The 27,041-nt window shown below is 34.4% G+C and overlaps 2 protein-coding genes across 2 annotated transcripts; both read right to left on the bottom strand.

Annotated features, from left to right (window-relative positions):
* Positions 1 to 429: 429 nt before the first annotated feature.
* On the bottom strand, positions 430 to 8,034 carry LOC100792811 (glycoprotein 3-alpha-L-fucosyltransferase A). Its single transcript, XM_003518788.5, has 7 exons — positions 7,286 to 8,034; positions 6,135 to 6,295; positions 5,130 to 5,371; positions 3,043 to 3,147; positions 1,892 to 2,048; positions 1,440 to 1,667; positions 430 to 1,010 (listed from the first exon to the last, which is right to left on the bottom strand). The coding sequence occupies exons 1-7, from the start codon at positions 7,682 to 7,684 to the stop codon at positions 755 to 757; spliced, it is 1,548 nt and encodes a 515-aa protein (XP_003518836.1). The 5' UTR covers positions 7,685 to 8,034; the 3' UTR covers positions 430 to 754.
* A 4,511-nt stretch (positions 8,035 to 12,545) lies between these two features.
* On the bottom strand, positions 12,546 to 17,888 carry LOC100801828 (cold-regulated protein 27). The gene is made up of 5 exons (XM_003520114.5): positions 17,521 to 17,888; positions 16,006 to 16,182; positions 15,610 to 15,904; positions 13,041 to 13,144; positions 12,546 to 12,953 (listed from the first exon to the last, which is right to left on the bottom strand). The coding sequence occupies exons 1-5, from the start codon at positions 17,803 to 17,805 to the stop codon at positions 12,852 to 12,854; spliced, it is 963 nt and encodes a 320-aa protein (XP_003520162.1). The 5' UTR covers positions 17,806 to 17,888; the 3' UTR covers positions 12,546 to 12,851.
* Between the last annotated feature and the right edge of the window lie 9,153 nt (positions 17,889 to 27,041).

Genomic DNA, 27,041 nt, shown 5'->3' with positions numbered 1-27,041 from the left:
TATTTCGATTGTTGTCATGGCCACCATAATTTCTGCAAAGAAAGATTTTTGGGAACAAATGAAAACGGAGAAGCAACCCAAGAAACCGGAGCATTTCTTGGATGACAGTTGACATAAAAAAGGATCAACTCGTCCACTAATGAGAACATGGTGCCAGAAGAGTCCCCTGAGAACATGCTTGACATTTAAATCTTATTTTACATCAACATCGCTACAAGATAAATTAAATGAATAGTCATGTTATTTATTGAATAATAAAATATTAGAATTTTTTAAATATAAAATTTTGATAAATATTTCACAATTCAACCCACCAAAAAATATGAAGATTAATAATTATTAAATTTCTCTAATAGTTTTAACCAAGAGTGCAAATTTAAATTTCTAGGTAGGGCCCAAAAATATCTTAAAAGAAGGCATAATGTATTCTTTAGTAAAACATCTGGTGCTTCCATTTAAATTTTCAGTTTTTTCACACACAGTATACAAGAACTGTCATGCTGTCCAATTGTCCAGCGTGTGGCTTTTCTAGATGAACAGATAAAAACACTATAACTAAAACTAAGCATTAAATATGGAACTTCACTTGTACAAAAAAGATATCTTCTGCATATAAATCATCAATGAGTTGGCCAAGAAGCTAGGCATTAATAAAGCCATGCCAGTTTCATTGCTATACTCATTCCCCTAAAACTCTACCGCTCAGTTAAGTAAAGAAGCTATTCATGTAGAGCAGAGAGGTCATTAGTACATGCTACACAAAAATGGCTTCAAACTTTGCACAAGGATGGCTTTCCAAGTGACTCCTGAAATCCGCATCCCCTTTGAAGCTGAAGTAATAAAGTGCTTGTCTTTGTGTCAAACCAACTGGGTATATTTTGTAGAGTTTTAAATCATTGCCCCCTCTAAGAACTTCAGGTCTTTCTGTCTTCCATATAGGTACATGATTCAGGGATGTGAACTTTGAAACAACTGCAGACTTCAAGGCCTCTAGAGTTAAATTGCTAGACCTGCCAAATGGCATTAAAATAATGAGTTGTCATTATGTTATTTCATGACAGTTAAAATGGGAAGAGCCATAATGAATATAGTCTTGTTTGAATAAACTCCAAAAGTACTTACTGATAGGAGAAGAAAATAAGTATAATGAATTGAGCATCTCCTATACGTTAAAATCAACTCATCACCTCAGCTTTTGGAAACATTAGATGGGAAAAGTTCTATAAAAGTTAGTCTACAAGTTCATTTTAATTTATTGGAGAAATTCAATTCATTCTACCTTTCTTATTTTCCTTTCATATAAGTCTTTTGAGTTGGTCTGATTCTGATCAAACACAATCATAAAGTTTGATGGGAAAGAATTATCATACCAGAAGATGAAAACTTATAATACGACTATAGCCTAAAGAAAAAGTTACTAATCAAAGTAAATAGTATACCTCAAGTAAATGGATTCCATCTCAAACCTTCCCCTTTCTCTCACATAAATATGATACACAGTTTTTGGCCCTCTAGTGCACTTGCAAGGGCGTTTGTTGAAGCCTGGACTATTTTCTTCCTTCTCTCTACTCACTGTGGCCAAGTGAATGCAAAGGCGGCAGGAAGAATGTACAGCTGCCATATCCACAAGGGCCTTGAAGGAATCAGATGGGCCCTCATACTTCCACCTATATTAATAAGATAACTCAGGATGCACCCCATTGATCATAAATAAAGAAGAACCACAACACAAAATCCATTCACATTTTAAAACCAGATAAACTCAAGATGCCTCATTTAGACACAGAAAACATCAAACTACCAAGATTTTATACTGTTTTGTATAATCCAATTTTGGTGTGAAAAGAGAAAGTGACTCAAGAAACTTATTTGTCTTCATCATTTAATTTACCTCAACGATTGATTATACGCTTCAGGATTTTCTGCTAGGTATCTCATGGACTTTGCAACAGACTCAACATCCTCTATCTCTTTAATATGTAAAATTGAACCAGGAGAAGGAGCAAAATCCTGAATATTTGGAGCACCAACAACCACAGGGATAGTTCCTACAATAAAAGAGATTAATCTCTAGAAGCAGCATTACATGTGGGTTCTTCTTATATTTCAAGTGTGAAAAATTTAAGGATCCAGAACCCATTATAAAAAATTTCCCATGAGTTTATTTATATGGAAATGCATTTTTGTTTTTGACAGTTGAGGTATCCCAGAATACAAGAATAAGACTTGAACTATCAATGGCGGAAGGCTGAAATTCCGCCATATAAACACACCATTGCGACTCATGGCGGGTCTTCCTTCACAAATTGCCTGTGGCAGTTGGCAGAAAACCCGCCACGCCATTCCGCCATGGCTGCTGTTTAACAACACTGGACTTGATTCAACATTATTAATATATTATCAAATGTTAGAGAAAAAATTGTCTTTAAGGAATTATTGTAACTATCCACTAATCCACATCATTCGCAGTATAATTTCTTGAATTTATGCCAACAGTGCCCCATTACCAAATGTACCTTGCACACTATTTTAAGTTTGGTTTATCGTTTCAAAGCTCATTCACAAAGGCATAGTATATTGCCAATTAGTTTGAAGGAATGAACTCAAGACACTGAGAGTAGATCATATTCAAGTGTGTAAAATTCAAAGCATTTTGTAACGATTAATTATAACTAAACAGCATCTACTCTATCCTAGAACTATAAAAAAGGACTAGTTTATCAATAAATTTAAGAAAATCTTTATTTGAACATCAAAACATTGACACCATGTATTCAAGAAATACTTTCCTAAATTTAATTGTGAAGAACTTATCATCATTAATATTGATCAAGTTATTCAAAATTAAGCATTCAAATCCAACTAAATTTTGGCAATTGCCTTTCTGCAACAGAAAATCTGGCAATTTATGGAATTAGATGTAAAAGAAATCAGATGGGATGCAAGTGTTCTTGAAGCCCACGAACATCTAGTGTTACATTAATAATGTTGTATATAGAGTAAGTGCAAGTAAGAGAATGGAGATAAAAGATATATCCATACCAGCAACAAGGGATTGGAAGAATTTTTCAGTTACATAATCTTCCTCGTTAGAATTTTCAAATGCTAAGCTAAATTTGTAGTGCTTCAAGGCTTCCACTTTGTCCACTGCAATAGAATAAAATAATAATCACAATTATACTCATTAGAAAATAACAACAGTATCACATTATCATTGGAACTTTGGAAGTCATTGACATAAGCAGTGGAATAATTTCCAAAAACCTAAAAATCAATTAATCATACATCAGTCAGACCATTGCTGGATTTTACACAAAAACAAATATAATTGAGACTCGTAATGTTGAGTTGTGAGCATAGCTAGTTTTTGTTTATGGCCAATGCCATAATCAAGCTTCAAGGATAATTGTGTGTTTTCCTTTCCTGCTAATGTGCTGCAAACTAAAAACCAATTCCTTCAAAATGCATTTCAAACGAATAAGTTCAAGAAAGAGTTAGGACACTTACAAGTTCCAAACTCCTACATTCTTTCTAAAAAAGTTTTTTTTCCCTTTCATTAAGAAAATTGCTCTTCAGTTTCATCAAGAAGACTGGAGTGAACAAAAGGGAAAAAGGAGAGAATGGGAAGTAGAAAATTGAAGAGAACAAACTGATAATATTACTCAAAACCCTGAACTGAATTCAAGTTTAGAACAAGAGCCTTTTAAAGGACTCTAAGTGAAAAAATTAAATGCCAAAAATAATTCTAAAGAAAATATCAAAAAATAATCCTTAATAAATTCCACAAAATCTACCTTAATAGTAAATTCCTAAAAGTATGTTCCTCTGTTTATGCCTAGCATAACACTTTCATTCCTTTTTGGGATTTCTATATCACAGTGCCAGAGATATACTTAACTAAGTCAAATTATGATATGCATTGACAGAAAATTTCAAAGTAAATAACGGAAGATTTAATTTAATTAAAATTTCAGAACCTAGACTTGGACGCTAGCTTGACAGCTTAACATTAAGTTTGCATGTTTTTCTATGTTTTAAAAAAGGCATTAGAGCCTTTCACCTAGTGACCAATATGGCAAGGTATGGTACTTATATTTTTATATCTAGTAGGTATCCTGCACATTGCACAGGTATTTCAAGCTTAGGTAAAATTAAAAAAAATATGCATATATATTTGAAATAATAAAAATTTAAAATTACAAGGGATTTTTGCATAACTAATTCAGGTAGAATTTAAATATATTGGAGGGGGAAAATTATAAATATAAAGAAGATATGCATAATTAATTCAAAAGAATTTAAATTTAACATTTTTAAAGAAGTTAATAATGATGAGTGTAGACTAAAGTTATTCTCAAGATACTTCTATACTCTAATTTCATACATAAGACTGGAGCAGTTGATTCAAAACAAAAAAACTTAAGTGCAGCGTCTAAGGTCCTTTTGATGTTATTCTCTAATCAAAATTAGACTTTTACCTCAGCAACCAGTGTTGTCCTTTAATGTCAACCTTTATGTTTTGGGTTACTGAGGTAAAGCTCCAATTTTGATTAGAGAACAACATTAAAAACACCTGAGGTCCTGTACTTGAGTTTTGTCCCTTTTTAAAAAACATAAGAAAAAGGTGCTAAACAGAAAGAAGCCATATATATCTTGAGGTGAAAGAGAGTACAGTAGGAGAATATATAGTGATAGATGACAGTATTTCAGCACAAGGCCATTGGTCAATTTGTGCTCAGTCCATGCTATCAAGTCCAATGGAAATTAGAAAAGTATTCGACATAAAGAAAATTTATCCCTAGAAACTCGGAAGCCTTTGCATGCACATTAGAACCATGTTACAATCTTTCAGTGTCTAAAATTTGCAATTTAATTACTTTCTTACCTCTTTTTCCAAACAAAATAAACGAGCATTAATATATAAAGTGCAATTGCTTATAGTAAATAGAGTATCATCTAAAAGGTAGAAGAAATGTGATTTAAATCAAGAGAAACACTTAACAAGGTCAAGCACAAAGGGGGATACTGCAACTGCAATTCCGACAAGAAAACATCTATAATAATATTAACAGGGAAAAATATTCCTAACAGATATTACAGTTAGATTTATAAAAATTATTATAATGTACCTCTTCCATCACGGTTCCTATGACAACCACCATAAGAGTCGATCTTGATGTTTGATTTTTCAAGGGCTTCAAGAGCCTGCAACCGCATATTTCGAGCACCACAATTGGAAATGAATGCAGCTGCAAGAGCAGCTTCAGTTTTTGGCTGCACTGGTGCCATGATATCATACTCAGCCCATGAAAAATATCCAACAGGAACATCAGATGATAGACTGGTTGTCATTACAATGTTATATCCCCTCCTAGTACACAAAGACATTGTAATATTAGTTTAATCATTGTCTCATTGACACTTGAAATTTTTTGGAATGGATCACTCTCTCTTCACTTGAACAGAGAACTAAAAGAAAGAAGAATTTCAATGAACAAAAGGAAAGACAGTAGCTAGCATTGCACTGATTATCACTTGCAAGGAAAAGTAGACATAGGCACATGCTCCCTCTGGTCTCAAATATACGAAGAAGAAAAAAACCTTTTTCTTGGTCTTAAATATAAGAAAATTTCAACTAACGTTACCTTATTTAATGCTACTATCTCTAAAATTCCCTTTATTTAATTGAGGTTCTAGTTTCAATGACTCTTTCTTATCATCCTTGATACCAAGTTCATATGAAGGATAAGTTGGGAAAAAAATTACTTTTTAATTGAAATTGATGCAATTAAATGTGGTTAACTAACTTCCTTAGTTAGTGTGCCATGTTTTTTTTCCTTATATTTGAGACCAGAGGGAGTAGTTGCAAATGCTGTAAAAAGAAGACAAAACAAAACACATAGCTTCAAATTAAAACCCCATACCAAATTAGCATAAAGACTATAGGTTATGTTGGCATACATAATATCCACAATCCCATGACACTGAACAGAAAAAATTTATTCTGACTCACATATTTCCATGGAACTATAAAAACAAAAAAAAACAAAAAAACCATGGTATCTGACTAAGCAACATACAGGCAGAAAATGGTCAAATCTAATGAATAACACTTTACAACAGTGCTTACCCACCGTCTTGCCATGGCAAGATTGTTCTCAGCATAGTATTGTGCTGATTCCATCGATCGCAGAACACTAGCTGTTCCACCTGGTTGAGGTAACCCAAATGCAGCATCAGGTTTCTTATCCCCACTAAACCCAAATTTACATCCCACCGAACACGACTTCCACTCCTGCATTTGAATGAACCAAAAACTTTAGATGGACAAGAAGAATTACAGGGACTTTGTAATTATAAGGAAAACTATAAGGAGGTTTATGAATTCCTTCTTGGCCTACTAAGCATCAAAGCAAAGTGCCCACAAAGGGATTTGGATTGAATAACAAGATAAGGTGTTGTTAAAGAAAGAAAGACCAAACTTTACCAAACAAAGATCCACCATGATCAGTTGTAGGACCCTGTTATTCAACAACTAACAGGAGAGGAAACAAATCCATCCATTCCCCCCTCCCCCCCCCCCCCACACACACACACACACCACCCCCTAAAGACAAGACAAAAATAACAATAACAAAGGGGGCATTTGTTTCACGATATAATTTTGCATTTCCAGGAATCACATTCCCATGAATATTATACCTAGAAATAAAATAAACTAGGGAATATATTGTCATAACTTTCTAACAAACATATAAACATTCCCACCCTCATATTCTTGGGAACAAAAGAAGATGAAGTGAAACAAAAGCCCCCCAAAGTAATTCTTCAACACCCTTGGGAACAAAGTGACCAAGCTAGACGACATACACACCACCACCACAACAACAAAAAAGCCTTTTCCCACTAGGTTGTGAGGTAAGCTAAACTGTCACAACACCATTCAACTTGGTTTAAATACCAGATTTTCAGGTATATTAATTACCATGCAATCCCTCTTAACAACACTGGAGACCAAAAACAACGTTGGAAGAAGCTGTCAAGGGAGATCTCGGGCTAAATAATATTCCTAAGCTTTGGCTTTCAACCGTACCGAATGGCGTAGTGTGATCCATGATAGTGGGATAAGACTTTATTGTTGTTGTAATCCCTCTTAACAACTTCCCCCAATATCCTTCTTGGTCTCTATCTCTCTCCCTTTTCACAGTACTAAAAACCACTTTATATGTGTCAGAAAAACAGACAAAAAAAAGGAGATAATAATCAGAATTAGATTTAAACAAACCTGGTCAGCTCCAGAAACAAAAACAGGTTCTTCGGCAAAGTCCCTTGAATAAGTCACGGCATCCTCCCTCTCCAACCACTCCTCACAACTCTCCGATTCTGAATTCCCATCACCGCCGCCGCCACCAACCACCGTACCCAGCCCCAAATCGTCGCCTTCAACCACTGCGCGAGGGCGGTAGAAGAAGACAGCGAGGGTGTCAACCATCTCGGCGTTCTTGGCCATGTCGAGCCTTCCGAGAAACGCGATCTCCGCAACGACGACGAGGGCGACGACCAGCGGCATTAGATTGGTCCATTTCCTCTTCGCTGCGCCACCGGAAACCGCCGAAACGGGTAATGCTTCTTGTTGTGGCGCTGCTTCCGTTCTCGAGCCTCGCAGATTCGACACGAGACCCATCGATCAAAATTGCGCGAAAGAGAGGAAAAAAAAAAGGCAATGAAAAGAAGGGAAACGGAAATGAAATAGGTGGCGTTATGGACGCGATTCCATGAAGGGTAAAAAGGATGGAAGATTGTTGTTGTTATGGCTCCCTCTGTCTGCGAGGAAGAAAATAAAGATAAAAATGCAGACTTTTTGTGTTAGTTGCCGAAGTGGCAAAGATTTTCCATATTCAAAGTCTACGGTACGGGGTGCCGCTGCTGCTGTGATGTGCGTCACCGAAACCAATGAGCAGCGCCAAAACGACCTGAAAAATTAATAAACACACGACTACAGACAAGGCCGAAAATACTTATAAGTTTCTTTTGGGATTAATTATGAATTTGGTTTTGAAATTATTTTAAATACAATCAATTTGATTCCCCAATTTTAAAAGTTTTAATTTTATTAGCTTTCTTAATTGTTAGAATTACATCAAGTAAGTCTTTTAAGTTTATTTGATATTAGTAATGATGGTGTTAGTTTGGTACACCTGACATGATAATCTCAAAAGTAACTGTCACATAATTAGAAATTTGGAGACAAAATTAACATATTTTAAATAATTTAGAAATTAAATAATAATTAAGTTATTTTTTGGTTTTTCTAACATTATAAAAAAATTCTTAGCTTTTCTAACTCTTGAATTTTTTAATTTGGTTTGGACAGACGGGTTAATAGTATCTTTTTCCCATTTAATTTTGGGCTTCGTAGCTGTGGCTTCCTTTCGGGTTTTGCTTTGCGCACCAAATAATTTGATGGTACAGCACAAGGTGGACAATTCTAAAATTATCTTTCCATAAAATTGATATGGATTGTGAATTCGTAAATCTATTATGGATCGTCAATATGTAATAGGCTGACTGATTGTCAATCCGTAATAGGTTTATGGATTTTCAATTCGTAAGTCCAATACGGATTGTAGATATGTAATTCTATTAGCACGAAGCTCTAACTAACTGAGTTAATAAGTTAATTATATTATAAAATAATTAATGTTGTTGTATATAATACTAAAATTTTTAATATATATTTAATACACATGTAAATTTAAATGATAAATTATGTGACAATTAATTCTGATCTAATAATTGATGTATTTACATATATAAATTGTAAATAAAAATTATAGGATTAATAAAAATTTATATATGTAAAAAAATATATTATTATATCCAAATTAGTTGTAATAAGGCCAAAAAATACATTAGAAGATTTATGTTAATAATGTATTTTTTACATATATAAATTTTTATTAAACTTATGTTTTTTATTTACAATTTATATATGTAAAAATATTAATTATTAAATCAAAATTAATTGTCACATAATTTATTATGTAAATTTACATGTGTATTAAATATACATTAATTTTTTTAGTGTTATATATAATGATGCTAATTATTTTATAACATAATTAACCTATTAACTCTCAGTTGAGTAGAACGTTATGCTAATAATGTGAAAGTCAATGTTTGATTCCTACCGAAATAGCTTACAGATTCATAATTCATATTTTCTTTAAAAAATGACAATTTTAAAATTATCCATCTTGCGCTAGATGTACCAGCAAATTCACCCGTGTGCCCCTCCCTTTGGGGTCCATACTTTGTATCTTTCATGGGAAGTTTTAAATCTTTCAAATTATTTTTTTTCTTCTAAATTGTGTTACCTATTAAATAAAAAAGAATTGAATGCATTATAATATTTTTAATATATATTGAGTTTTTATTTTTGAAAAAAAACTTAAATGCAAGTTCATAAGTACTTCTGGTGATCACTTATCACAAGTAGAGCTTTATTTCAGTATCTTTCGTTGACTTTTGATACAGACTTTTATTATAAGGATTATATTAGATTATCAAGATGAAATTCCAAAATAAAAAACATCAAAAAAGTTTTAAAAATTGTATTTAAGTTTTGTCTTCATATTATTTGTTTTAATTTTTTTAAAGAAACTTTTGAGAAGTTTGTTTTAATTTTTTTTATAAGACTCCCTCCAAATTGTCTACTGTATAATATTTATTAAAAAAAACTTTTAAATGAAGATGCACCAATTAATTAATTAATTTGGTAAAGAGATTAAGAGAACGGCATTCTAATAGTTTTAAAGATAATTCTAAAAATATATAAATTGTTGACAAATATAATTCTACTTAACAATTAACTATTTAAAAACCTGATTTTTTTTAATTCTTGGAAAAATACATTATTATCAAGCACGTGAATCAAATGCTTCAGCTTAATTGCTTAATTAATCAGTGATTTTAAGTTCAACTTCTAAGTATGTGATTATTCTGAATATTTAAAAGGATAATTTTGTCACCTAATTATCTTATATAGATCACATAAAATTATCTTTAGCCCTATGTTTTTTACACAAAGATAATGATTGTCTATTTGCTTTTGCTTTTTTTATTTATTTATGAGGATTCATCTTTGCTTTGGTTTGAAGTAAGGAGCAATACACACAGAAAATGATAACTAATAATTAATTTAATTATCGTTTTTATCATCGTGGAAACTGAAAGTTCCATTTCTAATTCTTAGTTTCCATTTGCTGTGGGAATTGAAATGTTATTATCTTGTTGATGGATAATTTGCCAGCGAAACTGAGGTCTGATCAGTGGTTATTTCTCCACAACTTGTTTTTTCTTTCAACAATTTCAATGTTAGGAGATGTTATTAGATAACGCGAATGTTCATAAAGATGGTAACTAAAGGCATTACGAACATGATGCCAAACCTGCTAAGGTAGGTAGTGGAGCAGTTCAGTGTGTTTTTCGAAGTTATTATTGTTAGTATTTCACATAAAAACAACTGAATTTGGCCACCTTAAAGCTGTAGTGCAACTAATCTGTTCAGATTTGGTATTGAGAACGTGGGAGCATTTTATTTATTCTACTATCGTTTTCTATTTTCTATTTTGAGGAATGCGATGGTTAGTATCTAAATTAAATTATGATATTGTAGAAGGTCATACTTCATGAAGCTTCTTTCTCATCTTTTTATCTGCTTGTAATTGGCTTCAAATTCAATGTTAATGTTGTGTGTTGGTTTCTTTTTTTACCGCAAATATTTATTTTGGACAATTTTATTCAAGTTGGATGAGACCAAAAACCAGGAGTGGTAAGGGTTTCTTTCTAAGTAATTGAGATGACTACATGCTCAATTGAATTTTAGAGCATTGATTAAGTTAAAGTAATTTTTGTGTCAGTTATATATTCTTAATATGAGTGTATTTTTCATGTTAAATAAACTAATTTGTAGCTTCTAGCTAAGTCATAAATCAATTGCTAGTTTAGTTGGCTACTTTATAAATTTATTTAATTATATTAGAATATTTGGTGGATAATTTTATTTCACCAGTAACTCATAAGTTTGTAATTATTTTTCCTTCTTATTATGGGTCGGCCATGGGCCCAGTCCGGAGACGTAACAACACAAGGTCCATGGTTAAATGGGATCAATTTTTTTTTTTTTAAAAAAATGCCAGTGTAATAATTTTTTATATAATTTTCAGTTATGTTTATAATTAAATTAAAATCATTATTGTATTTCATATTTAAATTAAAATGAGACATGATTAAAAAATATTATGTTTGTTATAATCAATCTATAATAACAGATTTTTTGTTGAATATAATAGATTTAAAATATTTTTTTTAACAAAATAAGAAAAAAAACACAAACTCAAATTATAAAGGAAATAAAACTAAAATGTTAATATGTTAATAAAGAATAAAAATATATTCAAGCCTTAATATTAAATGATAATTTGTTGATGATAGACAATAACAACCTAATTAGAACATTTTCTATGACAGAAAAAATATAAAATTAATTAAATTAAATTATAAATATAGAATAAATATTTAAAATCTATAAGTAAATTAAAGTTATGAAGAAAAAAATATTGATGGGTTCCTCGCAGGTTAAATTTTGAATGACCAAATCAAGACTTTATTATTATTATTTCAGATGCTCCGACCATGAGATTATACTTGCGCCACCATGAGTTTACACCTCATACTTCGATTAATTCAAATCAAGCTGATGGACTAATTTTTCTTTAAAAAAAAAGTCTCTAAATGCCTTTTTTGGCAATTTGCACAAATTAAATTCCTTACCACCTTGATAAATAAGATTGCTACCCGACTCTTTTATGTAGCAAGTAAATATGGTAAAGAATCGTCCAATTCTTCTGATGGAATATGCTTTACTATGATAAGACTAAATATTTATATTTATCTAAATTAAATAATAGATACAACACACTCGAACAAATGGAGGTGAATGTGATTGTTGATTCCAAGCGGTTATAAACTCATAAGTAGCATTGGCTTGTATAAAAGAAGAACCACTCCTCACACAGGGCTCGTTACAACACAAGCTACATTTCAGATAGAAGTTTTACATAAAAAAAGTTCACAAGAATTTTAAGCAAGTATATTAAACGGCCACAGCCAAACTTGCCACTTTCAACAATTTGATAAGATGAACGAGATCAACAAGTCTTGAAAGACAATTTTATTGCACCATACCACCCTAAAACCAAGGGACAAAGAAAAAACGATAGCGAACCATAGTTCGATGAACATACATTCCACAACTTACATAATAAAATCTCATCGCTAATGAAAAAATTCATAATCATTGATTAAAAATACAACTCCAACTGATAAATGCAATATACTGTAAAGATATGCATATTGGATATCTTTATCTTTTCAACTATTTGAAGTACAATTATTGTAAGAAAACTTAATGAAGCTAACTAAAGAAATGTAAAACTAATCTAGGATAACTATACAGTTGGTTAACCATCCAAAAATTCATCTAACAAAAAAATCATATATAATCATAATTTTTACTATATGTCTATGCAAATTGTTATCGAAAGTTTCTCCGTTACATTATGTTACATCAAACAACAGCAATAAATTCCACAAGAATAGAGTTGTTGTCGCGTTCGATTTTCCTTTACACGAGTCTCAACAAATTCTTGAAAGAGCACCCAAGCAAATTGTCTATTCTCTCAATTTGTATCAGCATCCGCTGTAAAATCTGAGACTTCAATTCTGTGTTGCACATACTTACCTTCCCTTTAGAAAGTATGGCAGATCAGACTTTGGGAAATGGTAGCTCACTGGGGATTCTCATAGCAATTCATGTCCTTTATTTTCTGAGCTTGCGCGTTACTACTAGTTGAAACATCTGGTATGTGAAGTTTTCCAAATGGTACAACCTGCAGATTAAAGGAATTTGAAAAGCTAAGCAAGCCAATCCAGGTTATTTGATATTTTTATCAGACAAAGAATAAATTTCACTCTACTTGATCACTGCTTGAACCATCAGCTGTAGCTGTCTTCAACCTTTTCACCAAGGGCATGCTGCTTGACCTGGCTTCCTCATCCTTAAAGTTTTGATCAGTGACCTCTATCAAAAATACAGAGAAAAAAAACATTAAATTAATCCCCTCAAAAAACTTACAGAATATATTGTACAACCTTATTCCTGGTCCAAAAAGCTTTCCCAATCTTGTAGTCTAACAAAAATTATTTAAAAGCATATTAGGAAGAAACAAACATTTGAAGCAAAATTCAAATTTTAAAATGCATTGTTTTAAAATATACTGTTTTTTACAATATCTGGAAACAGTCTCTTTGCACATGCAAGCGTAAGGCTGCGTACAATGATCCTTCTGAATATCTTATAGTGAGGACTGAGGAGCCTTCGGGCACTGGGGTACGTTAGTTTTTTCTTTATACTGTTTTTAACAAAATTACAAGCATTGCATTACTAAACATAAACACTGTTCATTCAGTCCATGGATGACCCAACAGCTCCCTGTATAAGCTGAGGTATTAATTTACTTCTCAAAAATAGCATAAATATGTAAAAAAAATGTAACATAATAAATTTCAGCCAGTGCAATAAATTTATACTTCACTGAATCCAAGCACCATAAGAAAATTATGTGAAACCAGTGGTTTGTACAGCATGTTGTGACGTGGTTCACAAGTACATAATTAGAACAGGAGAACAAGAACTCGGGTACAAGTACTTAATTAGAACAGGAGAACAAGAACTCGGGTACTCTGTCAACTCTTGTATGCATGTGGAAGAGTAAATAAATCAACCAAATTAAATATCTGACTCTCAGCATAAAAAGAAACTAAATTGTATATCTATGAAGGCCAAGAATCAGAATCTACTCTCCAACTTGACTCCCCCCTCCCATTCGGTTTGAAGTTTAAATTATTAGTTCATTTTACACACACAGGCTTCAATCCCTTCCCTTCAGACAATATTATTCCAAAAAGTTGTCATGTTGAAATTTGACTCTTAATCCGTTTCAGCACACATGAAAAATAGAATTACAACCATCATTTGAAAATAAGCTTTAAATTTTCTTAAAAAATCTTAAATGCAGTGTGGTTATGCAATTACATTAAAAATAATATTAACTGCAGAACTGATTCAGTGACAAGAACATAACTGATCCACAAACAGATCATAAAGTTATACATATCATGCATAAACACAAGAAAGATGATGTATGTTTCATTTTAGTTATTTCCATGATTCCATCTAGACAACATATTTCCTTCTTTTTTTTTTTATCCATACAAGGATATACAATGAGAAAAACAACAAAAAGTTGCTTGAAAAGTCATTATTCTAGAGTTGTAATTTGTAAATAGATGATGCCACTGTCATCAATAGTGGTGTAAACGAGTTGTGTTGTTTGTGATTTATTCAAGTCTTACACATTAAATGCTCCATCAGGTTCATTAACAAACAAACTCAAACTTAAAGTTAGGCTTTCATGAGTCAAGCCCAAGTTTTATAGACCTGAAGTGCTCAACTCAATTCTTTTACACCTCCCGTCATCATCAACAACAAAAAGACGTGCATTTGTTCAATATTTTCCACCTAGTGGGGTCTAGGGAGGGTAGACTTATACATTCTTACCTTCGCAACCAGAGAGAGTGAGAGACTATTTCCAGGATTTGAACCTGTGACCTCCAGCCAGGTCACAACCTTATTATTATGCTAAGGGTTGATATTTGGAACAAGTTTCTATTTGTAATAAAAAATAAACTAATCATAGAATTTCATTAGAATATAGTCAAGAAAGAAATTCAAATCAAAAAGTGTAAAATTATTAAAAAGGGAAAGATTAACAAAAAGTAAGTGGACCTAACCCATTGAATTATACCTATATTTACTATTCTGATATTCAAATTGGATAAAGATGAAATTCAAACAATGATTTTTTTATCACCCTTTTGCCAAGAACAATTTTTTTCTCAAAAACATTAACTTCATAATATAACTTTTAACCACAGATCAACAACCAAGAGTATATATGAGCCAGCATCAATAAGCTTTTACGGCAGGTAAATTCAGAACTAATTGATACACAGCTTCCTCTGTACCACGGTTCAAGGCAGATCATTTGCTTTACTTTACTTTACTTTACTTCGTACCCCATTGCCCAGAGGCTCTTCGCTATGCGAAGGTATGGGGGAGGGATATTGTACGCAACCTTACCCTTGCATATGCAAAGAGGCTGTTTCCAGATTCGAACCCATGATCAACAAGTCACCAAGGCACAACTTTACCGCTGCACCAGGGCTCGCCCTCAAGGCAGATCATTTGCATCTGATAAAAATTGAGTAACTCCATGTTCTGTGAAGTTTTAAATAACTGAACAAGATAATTTGATTATGTAACTGCTGATTAAACTATATGCATGTATTTTGAGAAAGGAAAAAATCTGTATATCTATGACAGCCGTGTGTGGAACAATTTGAAAGACAATGAAGTGATAGAAAGTATCATTATCTAGCCTATATGATAACCAATGTGCATAAAGAAAATATATTTCAAGCTACCTGTAGTACTGCAAGCCAAGTCTAGATGGAATGAGCGGCAAATACATTGCTTCTCTAAACTTCTTGGTGACCTGTCAGTAAATGTTGAACTTCCTCTTGCATGAATCTGAATCTCCTCATCACAAAGCAAGCCATGCTTGCAGGTTATAGGCTCTCTCAAACTACAGCTTCCATCCACAGATGTAAGTTCAAATTGACTTCCAGCAAGAACATGAGAATCAGCTGTGCTCTCTAACATAGGTGCAACTCTTTGAAGGTTGATCCTCTTCTGGCGGTCATCTTGTAGAGCCAGAGACTGAAAGCAACAAAAGATAATAATGTTTCATTGTGCAGGGAGAAGTACAAAAATTAACACATATCCACACTACAGAGATAGTATTTGAATTTATGTCTGACCTGCTTAGGCATATTATGTAAATTTTGCAAAATTCTACATTTATATGCTTCATCTGTGCTATTTCTTAAGCTCCGACAGCGTAAACGCATAGAATGATGCAATTCATTCACGAATGAGGCCTCTAAAGAACGAATATATAGACTGTGCTGCTGATCAGTCCATCTCGTCGACTGGCCCTGGAACAAAAATTTAATCTTAGTATATCCTTGTCAACCAAATGAAGAGAAAAATTTCCATCTTCGATAGAAATCACAAACATGGAATATAATTTAGTATTATCAATTTCAAACTCTATCATATTTATCAGAAATCAACTAAGCTTACAAAAATAGCCTTTGAAAATAAGTTATGTCAGGCAACAATAAATTTTAAGCTCATATATGAACTAAATTAGGCTATCTATACAACTAATAAATTTAATTATAATTCCAATAACCAAAATTAGATAAACTCAAAATTTAGAGCCAATCAAAAGTATTTAAATGATGCTTCCTCTAAATCAAAATCTCTCATGATCTATAAGTTTAATATTAAACTTTCTAAAGCTTTTTCAAGTATTTCATATCAGCTTCCACTGATACAAAATACGCTTTTTGACGTGCGTTTGAGTTAACATGCCAAGGAGAAAAGAACATCACCATATAAGCAATGGATACAAACCAAAACCACACCCATTTGGTGCTAAAGAAATAATTTACCAACCAACAAATGCTAAACGGTACAGAAATAATTTACCAAACGACAAATGCTAAACGGTACAAATAAATTTGGACAAACAGATGCAGAAACACACGCAATTTCTATTCAATTTCATAATTACCTTTTTTTATAGAATCAATAAAAAAAATCTACCCGCCTGATTTCATGCAAATTTCTTCAAATTGTATTGTAATGCTCTTAAGTCTTACCAAAAAGATATTTCCAGCAACTTCCAAGTGAATTGTCTTCAGATACTCCAGTTATATCATACATAATGCACACTAAACAGATATCTTACTATGATGTGTAACTTAAAGGCATGTTTAAGAGGCCAAAAATAAGAAATTGAGAAACAAAGTTGATTCCAAAGAATCAGCATCCACAGTCAAACCTTACAGAAACCAAACTGTTTGCAAATTTATAACACGATTGTCGATTATTGACTTCAGTTACAAAACGACTCGACGCTCCTTACCACATTAGTATAATTCTCTACTTTTCTCCCTCTAGTTTTAGATTTCAAATATTCTCAACTCATGAATTACTGAATTTAAACAACTTAATAATTGCGCGATTAAACGCCAAAAAAAGCAAAACGCAAACGCGCAGAAAAGACCTAGAATCCAAAACGGATAAATTACAGACACGTTCTCATCGTGCTACGAAAACACACTCTAAGATCAACCTCCGAACACGCAAGTTCTGACGGCAAAATTAAAGCTAAAGCGAGAAACAAAAGCGAAGTTATAAAAAAAAATATCCATCAAGAGGTTTGCAAGAGAAATAATAATTCGGAAAGAGTGAAGTTATCATACCATAGGCGGAGCGGGCGCCGCGGAGTGGTGATGCGAGAGGCCTTTGGAGTTGTTGTCGACGGTGAAGGAGGAGGAGGCGGAAGCGGAGCGAGCGAGCTCTGGCAATGGTTTGGGATCGGAGGTTAACGGCGGCGAGTGGCGGCGACGGAGATCGTGTTGTTCCATGACGCGTGATCGGAGTTTTTCGGCAGAGAAGAAGAAACCCTCTGAGGAAGGGGAGGAAAAAAGGCTCCACATGGCTTCGCTTTTACACGTGTCAGTGCCGTCGTTGGGGTGCCACGTCATCGGGGAGATAATATCTTGGGGTAATGTGAGCCAGATATTTTGAAGAGTCGTTGAATGAAGAGTGTGTTTGAGTTATTGGGCGCAGTTATTGGCGCGTGCAACTCATGCCCTATTTTATCGTATCCGCACATCCCATATGCGCCTATTCCATCGCTAAGTGCATGATTGGATATAACGAACGTCCGTAAGTAAAAAAGTAATAAAATGAAGTTTGCAAAATATATTAGACTGGAAATCAAATATGCTTCAACTTTTAACTCATCTTTTGTTCTGATCACGCTATTATCAGTAATAATTAGTAGTCTTTATTGAATTAAATATATATAAAATGAGTATTTTTTAAAAATATTTTATTTTATATCTAATAATTAATTAGAATTTAAATTCTAAATCACTTGATTAAAATATATAAATCATTATCACTTATATCAATTCCTCCGTATTTCATCTTTAACTCTTGATTCATAAAATCAATCTCTATTTTTATTAATGCTTTGTTTTTTAGATTAATATTGGTAAAAAAAATATTTTAAAAACTATAGTAACTTATATTATAATTAATATTCATAATAAATTAAGTTGTCTTGAACTTGTGATTCATAAACTCAATTTCCACTTTCATTCATATATATATATATATATATGTGTGAGAAAAAAAGTTTTTTATTTAAATTAATTGATTTATTTTTTAATCAAATAATAAATTTTTTTCTCTTTTTTTATATCATAATATTGGTGTGGAATATCTATCCATTTTTATTAATGATTAATTTTCATTAAGAAATCTTATTGATCATAGCCAAATATATATGGCCTGCACATAATATTTCTTAATGAAAATTTCTCTCTCTATCATTTATTAAGTACATTCATTTCTTATAATATTTTCTCTCAAAAAATTAAATTCTCTTTTTTTTGAAAGAAAATCAAAATAATTTATATTCATGATTTTTTTTTCATTTCCAATGATACTCCCTTCCAAACATCTAACCCTGTATTTAATAGGTGTTAGCACGGGTGAACCTCTGACTTTACTCATTTTAACTTGGCTTTAGTGGAAATACTTATTTGTATGCAATTAAGATTGCTAATTGTTCCGCACGGTCTTTCTACGATGTTATTCAGCAAGTGCACCGAGTCGCGCAAGTAATATAAAACGGTAAGAATCGAGTGTCCTATCCACAAGAAACTTGTTTCACTTAGAAAATGTATGTTCAATGAGCAAACATTTATACACAACCAAAAGCAAAGTAAATATCAAGTTGGCTTTTGTGTGAAAATCTAGTTAACTATAAACTAAATATCTACGGTTTGAGAAGTAAAAATAGTCAAGTAAAAATCGTTGGATTATTCTACTAAATCTACCTTGATGTTGCTATATATTTTTCTCTATTTAATGTTATTTTAGTGTTCTTATGCTGAGAAATTATCCAAACCAAGATCTCTCGAGTGAATGAGCCTAACTCTATTTAAATCTCGTCATTGATCCCTCAACAAACTCAGCCTAAAAAAATTGCATTAAGTCTACAACATAATATGGACTAGATCGATGCACTCCATTCTTAGACATACAGTTTTCTAACTTGCTTTATCTAGTTTTAAGGCTTTAAAACACTTTCCAATGCTAAAAATCCTAACTATACACACAAATGGGTGATCAAGCCACAAGCATGTAAAAATAAGCATGGATAAAAGCAATGAACACTTAAAAACAACATTAAATAGATAGTGAAAGAATATTACATCAAAGATTCAGCAGAACTTTCCAACCAAGAGGTTTAGTCTTCCATTACAAGTAATGAGCTTTTAATACAAAGGAGAACAGATTTTGAGGGAAGAAAATGGATAAGAATGGTTGAGGATGTTTCCTTCAACCTCTACAACCCTAATCTCGCTCCTCTAACTTAGACTCTCTTGGTGGCTTCGTTTCTGTCGCTCTAGCTTATCCCTTGGCTCTATTTTTTGACTCTTCCCTCTTTAGTTTCTGCTAACTTCAATATTTTAAAGGCTCCTTGATGTTTCAGATTCTGAAGGCTTGCTAAGCGAGAGTAAGTGAATTTTGGCTTAGCGAGCCGGGCGCGCTAAGCGCGAGAAAAGACAAACGACTCGTTGGGCGAGCATGTAGTGTGCTGGGTGAGCACACCTCTTACCGATCCTCTTCTAGGGTTTCCCAGCACGCTAAGCGAGCTGTATGCCTCGCTTAGCGGATGTCGCTCGCTAAGCGCATATGCCTCGCTTAGCGAGACACCAACTACTTGAACCTTCTCTTCTTTTAGCCTGAAATTGAAGTGGTTTCAACAATAATTCACAAAATGAGAGTATCTACTATATAAAATCAAACTAAACATGAAAATATGTACACTTCCTACAAAAAGAACCATAAATTAGGGGAAAGAGGCTAATTTTATGTAACTATTCAATACAAAAGTTAGTCACAAAAAATGACTAACAAACTCCCCCAAATTTACAATTTTGTTTGTCCTCAAGCAAAGAAATAATAGTTTACTTGTCCTCAAGTGACAGAATTCACAGTGGCTAATCAAAAGTGTGTTTGTTCCAATACTTTTAATCACATGACATAAGTGGCAAGCAATACTTCAACCAACAACTCTTCATAAAGATATGCAGAATTTCAAAGATACGAACATGATCATTAAGCAGCACAAGTGAAAAAAGCTAGCAAGCAAGACAGGTATCAAGGAAGGTTCATCAAGCCTAATCCTCACGGTCACTGTTTCTCTCATAAGCACAAGTGTTTAAGGTAATTCTTCAAATCAACAACCAACACAAGTCTCAACTTTTTCATTTCATCTCATGCCATACAATCACAAACACACAAATTGAATCTAAAGGACTTTCCTGGCTTGTAATGAGGTTGTGCTACAAACAATTCATGGTTTTTCTAAGATGCAAAAACTTAGGTTCTAAGAGAACATTCATCCTTAGATCAACTCTTTCTTTTATTCCCAGCTTCTATTGAACTGCCACAAACACATAAGGCACTTAGCTTAAGCAACATCACACACACAAACTTGCTTATTCTTGAAAAAAAAATTTCTCTCTTTTTTTAGCATTTTTTTTTTACTTACTGCTTCTTGACATAATTTTCCTGTGTGGTTGTTACTTGTCTTACCATAATTATCATCACCCAATATCTTTCCCCAAATTTGGGACAAATTTGCTTTGAACCATGATGCTCTCCTACAACCTAAAGAAAGGTAAATGGAGATTATAATTTAACTGGCTTAGGGTACAACTAAATCAATCATAATTAAGCTCAACATGGGTGCAAAGGATTCATCATACATGAACAAGGTAAGCTATTTGGCTAAGTGGCTAATTAAATCAATCACGGCCTTCATCATTTCGAAAATCATGCATTCATTTAGTATTCAGAGATTCATGCAAAAATCGATACTCAATGCTAGTCGTTCTCTCGCAATTAAGGTTCACACAACTCACCAGGTTATGGCTAATGATTACCTTCACAATTTACTTGTCAAACAAACTAACATTTTCAGTTACGCCCCTAATTCATGTTCTTTCTCTTCTAATTACCACATACTTATTCAAAGCACGTGATCTAACATCGCCATTCACTCAAGTCATGCAATCAATCAAATTCAAAACCAATCACAAACACCAAAACATGTTTCAAAAACTAACCACTGCATAAAGTTTAAAAATGGTAAATTGTTCCAAAAAGCTGTAACATATGCTAAATAAGTAAATAAACTAAAACTAAACTAAAATTTTAAAAAAAACTGAATCTAAATAGCAGAAAAATAAATGAGTCCTGTCTTTAGTCCTCCTGTGTTGGTGTAGGATCATCATGAGGTGAGGAGGGAGCATCCTGGGCTGGCAGTGATGTATCTTGTGCCAGAGTGGGCCAGGGGTCCCAGGTGCTCTGTGATGCTACCATATCTGCAACGTAATCGGCATTTACAGCGCCGTCTCCTTCCTTAGTGGCCTCTGTCGGTGTGGCAGCAGGGGTGTCTTCAGGCGTCTCCTCAACATCTGCATCGGCCTCTGGTTGCGACTCTTGGGCTGTAGGAGCCTCACCTTCCCCCAAAGATGAAGGTTGGACTCCTGGCCAGACCACCTGAGCCATGAAATCCTCCATGCTAATGATGGGCTGATGCTGAGCCAGGTCGTGTATACTCTGCATCACCAGGCATAAGCCATGGTGAAGGCTCTGCAGTATCGACATTATCTGGTCTGAGCTATGAGTGGAGGTGCCGAAGGGTGCTGGTACTATAGGAAGGGGAGCTAGTGGTGCTGATGGAGCTAGAGCAGGGGGAGCAGAAGAAGGGGCAGAAACGTCCGTAGGTCCTTGAGCCCGAGCCTTACGGGTCCCCGAAAAAGTGATTGTGGGATCATCCGGGTTCCAATAATTCTTCCTGATGTATGCCAAATTAATGGCAGGGCTCAAGGACTTGAAGGTCAATGAATTAGGCACGACTCCCTGATAACTGCTAAATATGAGTTATTTTGATAGTAAAAATATATTGAAAATATCTTTAAAAATATTTATTTAGCAGTTATCTTTGGCTTAAATATTAAGATTTGATATTTTTCTTATTTATGTCTTGCAGATATGAAAAGGAGAGATTAAAGGAGAAAAGATCTAGAAAATATCCAAAATATCAAGAAATCTCAAGAAGATATGATTACATGCAAAACAAATCCAAAAGATATAAAAAATATCAAAAAAGAAGATTTTTAGCATCAAGCCCAAGTCCAGTACAACAACTATAAAAAGGGAGTCAAGCTAAGCAGAAAAGGACAACACACAATAACCCCCTCTCCTAGGGGTTTCATTTACTCCCTCTCTTTCTTTCACTCCTTTCTCATTGTAAAGCCCTAAATGGCCATGAGTGGCTAAGCCTCTAGTTAGGGCCTGACAGGCCTAAAAGTCAAGCGATGTATGATGTACTCACTATTTATCAATGCAAAGGTGTTTTCTATTCTATTATCTTTTCTGCTTTTATTTTGCATTATTCATCTTTATATTCTGTTAGGGGTTAGACGCTCGGGAGAGGGTAACTTCTAAATAAGATTTAAAGAAGGTATGCATGCATTGTTTTTAGGGGTTAGACACTCGGGAGAGGGTAACTTCTAATAGAACAAAAAGAAAGGATTTCATAAGAAAGTCATTGCTAGGAATAGAATGATTATTTTATGCCCATGCATTCTTGCAAACATCTAGAATTCATACGTCATGCATTTTATTTGTTGAGTCTTTGCAAAAGAATTTGGAAAATAGATAAATAAAATAGGCTTGTCTTCGTAAGGAATCAGGGACAAGTAATTGAACAGATGTGGGTAGAACAGAGTCACCTAAATTGATAAAGAAAAATTATAAACTCATACATCTCAGGCAAACAAGGCAGGTCAGGTCCCAATCGTATCATATTCTGATTTTATCTTCTATTTTTATCTTTTATTTTTCTTATCTTATTTTTTATCTTCTATTTTCTCTTATCTTTATCATATCTTAATTTAAATATTTTATCTTCTATATTTATCTTTAAATCATTTATCCTTTCTTTTAAATCTTTATCTTATCTACTATATTTTCTTATCTTTATTTTAAATTCTTTATCTATTGCTTTTAGATTAGGTTTGCATTAATCTAAGTACAAACAAAGTCCTTGTGGATTCGACACTCGGACTTCCGAGTACTTTACTACTTGTGACAAATTTGGTACACTTAACGAGTTAACACTCCCCTAGCGATGAAAAGAGCATTGATGAGAGCGGGGAATCCAAGCCTGGAAGAGTTGGACTAGGCCATCTGAGAAATTTGGCCTGAAATAAATGAACCCACATCCATATCCATCTTCGTCACCAGACCATAAACTAACCTCGCTTTGTCCATGTTAAGATCAGATGTGTGAGAGGGGGGGGGGGGCGAGGTTAGAATAAGAGAGGATGCTCTAGGTCTACGCCAGAGTGGTCAAATCCTTCCTCAGGAGCTTCCAGGGCGCTTCTTCAACATTTAAAACAAAACTGTGCCCTGGAATGCAGAGCTTGGAAGCAAGCTCCTGAGGGTCTGGGTGTGTGTGGCAGAACCTGGAGTAGGCGGTGTAGCGCTCCCCAGGCTCCATAACCATCGGGGTTTCCAAGAATGCGTTCAGCGTCTCCCCATCAAATTTAATCAGCTTTTCTTTCACCCTGATCTTCCTGGGTGATTTGTCCTCTGGGTCATATAAATTGGCATAAAATTTCTTGACCAAGGCCACATCAATGAGACCATCAGGCTGCCTGGTCAAGGCTTTATGCCACCGCCTCCTCTCAAGTTACCGACAGAACTCATCATACTCAGTGATGTATAAGTTAACATTCCTCTCTGGAAGGATGTTCCGAGAGTGAATGTTCTGCTCATATCTTTCCCAGGCACCCTCGGAAATAAATCTGGTCGTATCATAGGGCTCATGAGGTTTGGAGGCGGTTTCTTTCCTTTTTCTAGAGGCTATTTTCATCAAAAGAATCATAGGAGATAAAGTTAGATAGGTTTTATTCAAAACTTAAAGTAGAAAAATAAAACAGAAAAATAGACTGGGCGCTTAGTGAGATAGACTCGCTTAGTGCGAGTTCAGAAAATAACAAGATACGCTAAGCGCACCCTGTGCGCTTAGCGTGACAACATAAAAATAAACACTCTAGCTAAGCGAGACACCCTTGCTTAGCTGACACAACACAATGGCTAAGCGAGCATGGCTCGCTAAGCCTTATTCTCCAACAGAGAGCTAATTGCGCTTAGCGAGACAGACTCGCTTACCGTGACACACTACACAGGCTTAGCGCCAGTAGGCTCTTAGCCTAACTTGACCACTGAAACATAATTGGCCTCGTTAAGTCTTATTCAAAAACAGAGAAGAAATTGCACTTAGCAAGTAGGACTCGCTTAGCGCATGAACAAAATTCAGAACAACTAAATTGTCTTGGGCTTAGCAAGATTGACTCGCTTAGCCTAGGCTCATTCAAAAATTAGAGACATGGCGACTTAGCGAGCATAATTCGCTTAGCCGCCAACAAAATACCAAAAGCCTCATAAACTCTGACCCAAGTAAATTATCTCGCTTAGCACGACATGTCGGCTTAGCGAGTTCATACAAACTCAGAAATTAAAAATGGAAATTTAAATGCTCGCTAAGCCTATGTGCAGTGGCTTAGCGAGTTCATACATATAAGCATAAATTTAAACAGAAATGATGAACACACTTAGGGGGACGGGGCTGGCTTAGCGAGTTCATCAGAAAACCCAGAAATTCATCCAAAATTGATGAACTCTCTTAGCGAGTACATCGAAATTTCCAGAAAATTTGGGGCTTCAAAGCGTTAACTTTCCAGCCCCTATCAAGCCTAATAACTCTAACCAAAACACATCAAATAAACTTACATTATACGTGAAATTAAAGCCCTAACAACATATAATCAAACAACTAAGCAATGAACAACAACATTAACACAAATTCACAATTCACAGAGCAAACAAAATGTCTTCCATCCTAGGGTTCAAAAACAAAAATTAACAAGAAGGAATGTGGCACTTACTTGGATTGCAGAGGAAGTTGAGCAAGATGCATGCAAAGAAGAAGCAGAGAATAGAAAAAATGTAGTGCAAATGTGAGTAAGGAGTGTCAATGATAGGGAAGAAGAGTTATAATTTTGCACAAAAGTAACTGTCTAAGGCAGTTAAGTGTTATTTTTGGCAATTTCGTCTGTCTCGCTTAGCGCGAGTGACTCACTAAGCGAGCACTCAGTGACGTTTGAATTTTCAGATTTAAATTCATGCGTTTAGCCCAATTCAAGAATTAGAAAACCCGAGAAGGATTTGGACTTAGCGCATAGATGCGCGCTTAGCGAGTTCTGTAGCTCTGATTGGTCTGCATCTTTCGCTAAGCAAGACGTGGTCGGCTTAGCGAATTAAATGCCTCAAGATGCAGTAGTGGGGTCGCGTTTAGCAAGATGGTCTCGCTTAGCGCAATGCCATTCAAGAGAGATAATTGGGCTTATCAGGTATAACCCACTTAGCCCAATTGGCATGGGGGTCCAGGCATAGTTATTTGCGCTTAGTGCACATATGCGCTTAGCGAGACTATGTGTTGCACTTAGCGAGCTGGCTCGCTTAGCCCAATTCCAATAAATGCAATTCTAGAGAAGTTTTTGGGCTTGGCGCAACTGTCTCGCTTAGCGAGACCCCTTCAGCCAATGGGTAAGGATTGGCACGCTTAGCGCGGATGAGTACTCGCTTAGCGCATGAAGAATGATTCGCTTAGCGCACAGGGCACATTGAGCGAGTGGATGACTGAAATTTTTTTCTAAGTTATTTCTCATCCACAACTTTAGAGAAGCTTAAGCAACCCCTTTTTCTCATACAAAACATGCTAATGACTTACTCTAGCAATCACAAACAAGTTGAAATCTGACTATATGAAATGATTAAGAAAACAAAGAAAAAGAGTTGGGCTACCTCCCAATAAGCACTTCTTTAACATCACTAGCTTGACGCATGTTACCTCAAGGGTCTGGAGCAATCTTGGCTTTAGCCATTAGAACCATCTCATTCTCAACTTCATCCATCTTGGAACAAATATTCCAATCAAGTGAGTGTTTTTCTGCATCAAACAAATCAAATGTGATCTTCTGATCATCTATTCCCATTTGTAGATTACCTTTCCCTATATCCACCACACAATTGGCAGTTAACATGAAGGGACGACCCAAAATCAGTGGGATTTCAACATCCTCTTCAATATCCATGATCACAAAGTTTGCAAGGAAGGTAAATTGTCGCACCTTGACCAAAACATCTTCAACCATGCCATAAGGCCTTGTAATAGATCAATCTGCCAGCTGCAACGTCATTCTTGTTGGCATAATTTTCAGCTCTCCAATCCGTCTGCAAATAGAGAGGCATCAAATTTATGTTGGCCCCCAAGTCAATGAGGGCTTTCCCAACAGACACTGCACCAATAGAGCAATGAATGGTAACACTCCTTGGATCCTTGTATTTAGGTGGAAGGATTCTTTGGATAACAACACTGCAGTTTCCCTCCACCATAATATTATCATTGTGAATATATTTGCCCTTGTTGGTCAGCAGATCTTTCAGAAACTTGGAGTAGAGTGGCATTTGTTGTAAGGCTTCTCCGAATGGGATAGTTATCTCCAATTTCTTGAAGATATCAAGGAAACGAGCAAAGTGTAGTTTCTTGTCTTTCTTGGAC

Source organism: Glycine max, chromosome 2, assembly GCF_000004515.6.
Source record: "Glycine max cultivar Williams 82 chromosome 2, Glycine_max_v4.0, whole genome shotgun sequence".
NCBI lineage: Eukaryota > Viridiplantae > Streptophyta > Magnoliopsida > Fabales > Fabaceae > Glycine > Glycine max.
The sequence above is the reverse complement of the archived record's forward strand: the minus strand, read 5'-3'. Positions and strand labels throughout refer to the sequence as shown.